We start from the raw sequence: 5,554 nt of genomic DNA, 5'->3' as shown, positions 1-5,554 counted from the left end.
ACCAGGCTTTCTCTCTGCAGGCAGGAGTGGAGTCAGGCCCCATCTGGCTTCACCATGGCTCTCCGTCCTCTTCCTGCCCCACTGCTTCCTGTGAGCATCCCAGCAGTGAACTCATAATGGTCACAAAGGTTGAGCTCGGCTCCCTGCTGCCTGCAGTGACACATGGCCCCAGAGCACCTTTTCATGTGCAGCCTTGACTATTCCAGCAGCTCCTGGCACTCTGCCGCAACTCCTTACCCACATGCAGTTCCCTAGGCCAGGGCAGCCCCAGTGGTCCCTCAGACCTTTTCCCCATGGCAGCAGTAGCTCAGGGACATCCTGGGGAGGGCTGCTCAGGACAGGCATAGGAAACCCATACCCCAGTGGTGCCTCTGCAGGGGGACAGGGTGCTTGGACTCAGTGGGGTACTGGGTGCTGGGGTAAGGAGGAGCCCGAGCCATGGCTACAGCAGCGCATGTTTATGGGATCTGACCTGGTGTGTTGTGGGTAACAGGATGCAGCGACATGCTGGGCACAGAGATCGCACAAGCTACAGGGGGACCGGGGTCCCACAGGGCTGGCGCTGCCACAGTCCCACTCAGTGCCGGAACTGCGGCAGCGGCGAAGGGATGCGGATGTCCTGCCCCTTCTCCAGCCGCCGCTCACAGTCGATCAGGTAGTTCACACCGTCTATCACCAGCTGTACCAGCTCCACCTGCACCAGGAGCACAGATGTAATAATTCAGGGGCTGTCTTCAGAGCCACACCAGCAAGGCACCTGGCTAGCCCCGCTGCACACAGGGCAGGCACTGCTACCCCCAGCACCCACATGCTGGCCCCAGCATACAGCCCTGGAACTGCGTGGGTGCCATGGGCCCATCATGCACACATACTCCAGAACCTCCCTCCCCAGCTCTGCCTATCACCCACCTCTGACTTCCCCAGCCGGTCCAGGTTGGAGATGTCGAAGATGCCCCCTGTGGCAGCAGTGTCCACACCGCCCGTCCCACGCTTCTGTAGCCGGAGGTTCTCCAGGATCTTAGGGAAGCGGCTATCCTGGTGCCCAGAGAAAGTGTCGGTGCTCAGCAAGACCAACAAGGGAGTCAGGGTCAATGCTCCCTGGAGCAGCCCCCTGCCACTCACAGGACCCTGTTAGTGGGTCACTGACCCCACACAGAGCCCTGCCCTGAGCAGACCCAGGCACCTGGGATCTGAGCCTCTTCCTTCAGCCAGGGATGCAGGCATGGGCTGGACCCTATGCCTCCTGAGGAAACCTGAGCAAGGCCCGGGGCCAGGTCCCATGCAGTCCTGCACCTCCCATGTGGCTGAGCTCCCCACAGTCTTAGCCTGGCTCCCCACAAAACTGGCCATAGTAATACCTTGCTGAGCAGTGGTAGCTTGATGTGGACACCCGCTCGCAGCCCCGTGCCCAGGTTGGAGGGGCAGGTCAGGATGTAACCCAGCCGCTCGTTCCACATGAACTCCCAGCCTCGCTCCTGGATTAGCCGCTCCACCTGGGTTAGAGATACAAGCAGCCATTCAACCCTGGCCACAGGGTGCCCAGCCCTGGCCACGGGGTGTCCAGCCAAGGCTGAGCGCAGAGGGCCAGCACTGCAGCAGCTCTTCCTGCCCCTCTCTGCCTGTCCACGGGGCTAGCACAGCACTGGCTGTTGGACGCTCACCTCCTTCAGGCCCCGGCAGAACCGCTCAAAGACACGCTTCATATTGCCCCCCTTCTCCATGGAGATGACACGTGTGTGGTCTTCCTCATTGATCCAGATCAAGAAGGTCTTCTGGTGGTTGTGCCTAGGGACAGGGCAGCATTCTTCAGCTGTGCTGGTGGCTTGCAGACGCCCTGTGCCCACCCAGCTGTGCCCCTTCTGCCACCATGGTGCCAGTGCTGCTTATGGTTCCAGTGTGCTGCCTGTGCCTGTGGCTGGGAGCATGTTGCCAGAGCCCAGCCTGGCAGCAGGGTGGGCAGCCAGCAGATGCTCCTGGAGATGGGCCAGTGCCCATCCACGTGAGCCGCTGTGAGTGACGGGAGCTGTCTCCAGCACTGTGCAGGCAGCAGGAGAGGACTGTGAGGCACAGAGTGCACACTGGGGGCTGTGTTAGGGGCAGCTGGAGCTGGGGACCATGCATGCCGTAGAAATGTTTTCCATATAAAGGCACAGTGCCAGCGAGGGCGGCGTGGGCGGATGCGTGTGCCGGCTGTCGCTCTGCAGGAGCGTGGGATGTTGCATGGCTGCACAGAGATGCTGGGAGGGAGCAGTAAGATGTGACTGTGGCAGGACAGGTTTGGTGGCACGTAGAGTGTGCAGAGATCCAGGAGGAGCTCTGGGGATTGCCCAGGGAGCAGAAGCAATTACAGCAGCCTTAGAGTGCAAGGTGCTGTTGGATGGTAAGAGTGGGCAGGATTGACAGCAGGGGCTGGTTCTGCAGTCCCCCTTCCCAGGACAATGCTGTGGTTTGTGTAGGGAGCAGTTGGCTGCTGACTGTGGTGCACACAGGTGAGACCACAGAGCCCAGGGTGGGCACAGTCCAGGGGTACTGGTGCCACATGTGCTGGGGGTCTGCAGTGCAGTGAACATGGGAAATATGGGTGGCAGGGCTGAGACAGACAGATGGAGCAGTAGCATCCCCCCCTCTCTGCTCTGCTGACTGCTGACTGGGACAGATCCTCACCAGATCCCTCGGGCGTCGGGCCAGTCCCGGGCCATTCCTGCTGCTGTCAGGAGCGGGGACACCGGCTTGTCAAAGAGGAAGTGATCCTGGAGGGAGGCAGAGTGCATGGGTTCACCAGGGTCGCATGGCTGGAGCCAGGGCACCTTCATTGGTCTCAGTGCTCCCTGTCTCACTGGTCCCAGCCTGCCACTGAGGTGATCCACTGTGGCTCTCCCAGACAGGGCACCCATGGGCAGGAGCCCCTGCCTTTCTGGCCTGGGAGGCAGAAGGCTGCTGGTGCACAGCCCACCCTATGCCGGGGGCCAGTGGGGCACCAGCCATGTGCCTGCCACAAGCCCGCCTTTCTCTGGATGTGGGCAGAGACATGGGGAAGGAGTCAGAAGGGGCCGTGAGCTGCTGGGGCTGTGATCAGACAGGTGGCTTGGGAGGGCTGAGCAGCACTGTGAGCACCCTCTGCGCTGTTGGGCAGACTCTCTAGGGCAGGGATCCTGGTCCCACAAGACAGGGGGGCTGGGAAAGGTAGATAAAACCTCCCAGAGAAGCAATGCTGGGGAAGGGGTCCTGCTCTGCATGCACCCAGGGAGGCTGGTTGGGAGCTGTACCAACTCACATCAATGAGCTGCTGTTGCTCCTTCTCAGTCATCTCGCTGAGACGGTAGTACCGGCCTGCCAGGTCCCCAGTGAGGCCATTCAGTGCGTCCACGGTCACCTTCTCCACCTCTCGCCGCTCGGCGCGGGTGCAGGCTGGCGGCAGGCTCAGCCCACGGATGCTGCGCCCCGTCCGGACCCGGGATGAGAGCACGTAGCGCTCATCAAACTGGCCAAACTTTATCTGGAACAGACAGGAGCCATAGGACGTTTATGGTGTGGCACTGGTGCTGGCAGGGCCCTGTCCCCAAGGCCCAGGAAAGGACCCCTGTGTGCAGCGTGGCTGTCCAGCCCACACACCTTGGTGGCGTCCAGGTCCGTGGTGTGCTTCATGGTGCGGGGGTTGTATCCGTTGTGCCGCTCCTGAATCACGGGGTCAAACAGGTCAGCAAACACCTGGAAGCAAGCGGGACAGTGTACAGTGCTGCAGACCCAGTGCTTCATAAAGCCCCTGCCATAGGCTCAGCATGGCCCCACTGCCAGTGTGGGGGACATGGCAGCAGGGGGGCTGCAGAGGATGGCTGGGAGAACAACATGTCCTGCAGTGCAAGCAATCCATGGGGCAAGTGGGGCAGAAGGCTGCAGGGCTCCAGGAACAGCTGCTCCAAAGGAGCCCTCTGTCCCATAGGGATATGTGGGGACCAGCCGGGGCCTTTACAGCTGTTCAGGCTGGGCAGGATGAGGTGGGCAGTAATGCCCCAGGCTGCTGGGTGTACCATGGGTACCAGGACTCCTCTGGCTGCTGCAGGTAAGGCTCTGGCTGCCACTCACCTCATAGGTCTCTTCATCGCCAGCTACGATACCCACAGTCTTGATGAAGGGGTGGCCAGGGTTGTCAACACCAGTCTGAATGCACTGGTCCAAGGTCCAGCCATTTGGGGTTGTCTTGTCACAGAGCCTGGCATAGATGGCTGGTGTCAGGTTGCTGGCCATGCAGTTGTTGTGCTTCCGGAGGTCGGGGTACTCAGCACTGTGGGAGGAGAGACAGATGAGTCCTTTGGGGCCAGGGGACTCCAGCACTTGTGCCAGTGCCCCTCAGAGACTCATGGGGCAGGTGTGAGCAGGGGAGGCTCAGAGAGGGGTCAAACTGCTCTGCTTGTCCACAGCAGCCAGGGGCAGGGAGGCAGTTACTGGCATTGCAGGGCAAGGGTAGGGAGCAGCCTGAGCTGAAGGTTGGCACTCAACCAGGACGAGAGTCCACGAGCAAATCTGGACCGGTCATTAGGGATTGGCTCCTTATCAGCCATGCAGAAGGTCCCCAAAGGCAGGAGAACCTGCCAGGTGAGCAGTGGGACCACATCAGTCCAGCCCTGTGCTGCTGAGCTGCCAGGGCAGCTGGGCAGCAGAGTGGGGGTCCCACTCCCCTTGCCCTCCCTGAGGCTGTCCCAGCACCAGCCTAAATGGAGGGGGCCTGCTCCCTGTCTGCTAGTGCAATGGGTGGGGGAGGCAGGGCTCGTAGCCTGTGGGGCCCTGGCGTGCCTGACCCCTGAGGCTCCTGTCCCTCTGCCCTCCCCCCCCCCCCGGATGCTTCGGGGCAGGAGATCAGCTGACCCCGATCTGCAGCCGGTGGGAACTGCACGGCCCCGGCGCAGTTTATTGTATTAGGGGGACGCTTTCCTCTAATCAGCTTAGTGGGAGGCCGTCCCCTGACCTCATTCCCACTTTAGACAGGCTTTGTGCTTGTTCTGTGCTCATGGAGGGGATTGGCAGGGCAGGACCCTGACAGTGCTTGTCTTGGCCAAATCTTTCCTGCTGGGACCTGGTGCCTTTGCTTGCCTTAGTGGGACAGGACTGGCCCTTATCAGCCCAGGAGATCTGGCTGGTGGCTGGAGGGGGTCCTGCATCCCTGGGGACACCTGTCTCCCCTTCTGAGAGAGGCCTGCTTTGGGGATGACACAGCTTGAGGGGGATCTATGTGGGACAAAGGGTGCCTGGGCTAGCGCAGGTCTGGGTTGGTGGGAGCAGCTGTCAGACACCAGCACCAGCAGGAAGTCCTGACACTCTCCTGCGCTCAGCTTCTACTCCTGAGGGCTCACACTGGGCACCAGGTCTGGCTGCCAGCGCCGGCCCCATGCTGCAATGCAGAGCCTTGTGGCTGCCACCACCTCCTCCCCTGCGCCTGCAGGCCAAGGAATGTGCATTGGCCCTTTGCCCATGGCTTGTCTACTGCTTGTGGCTTCCTGTACTGTGTAGAAAGAAAGGGTGGTAAGGCTCACATTGTCTGTATTGTGCGGATAAGCAC

General features: G+C 61.2%; 1 protein-coding gene across 1 annotated transcript; it reads right to left on the bottom strand.

Moving 5' to 3' along the window:
• Positions 1-443: 443 nt before the first annotated feature.
• LOC103764421 (creatine kinase U-type, mitochondrial) lies at positions 444-4,297 on the bottom strand. The gene is made up of 8 exons (XM_018069843.2): positions 4,084-4,297; positions 3,613-3,708; positions 3,275-3,496; positions 2,665-2,750; positions 1,662-1,785; positions 1,359-1,493; positions 910-1,035; positions 444-694 (listed from the first exon to the last, which is right to left on the bottom strand). Exons 1-8 carry the CDS (start codon positions 4,243-4,245, stop codon positions 578-580), a joined length of 1,068 nt encoding a protein of 355 aa, XP_017925332.1. The 5' UTR covers positions 4,246-4,297; the 3' UTR covers positions 444-577.
• Positions 4,298-5,554: the final 1,257 nt, after the last annotated feature.

The sequence above is a fragment of the Manacus vitellinus genome, unplaced genomic scaffold (genome assembly GCF_001715985.3).
Source record: "Manacus vitellinus isolate BGI_N305 unplaced genomic scaffold, ASM171598v3 scaffold_16_pilon, whole genome shotgun sequence".
NCBI classification, from domain to species: Eukaryota; Metazoa; Chordata; class Aves; order Passeriformes; family Pipridae; genus Manacus; species Manacus vitellinus.
The sequence above is the reverse complement of the archived record's forward strand: the minus strand, read 5'-3'. Positions and strand labels throughout refer to the sequence as shown.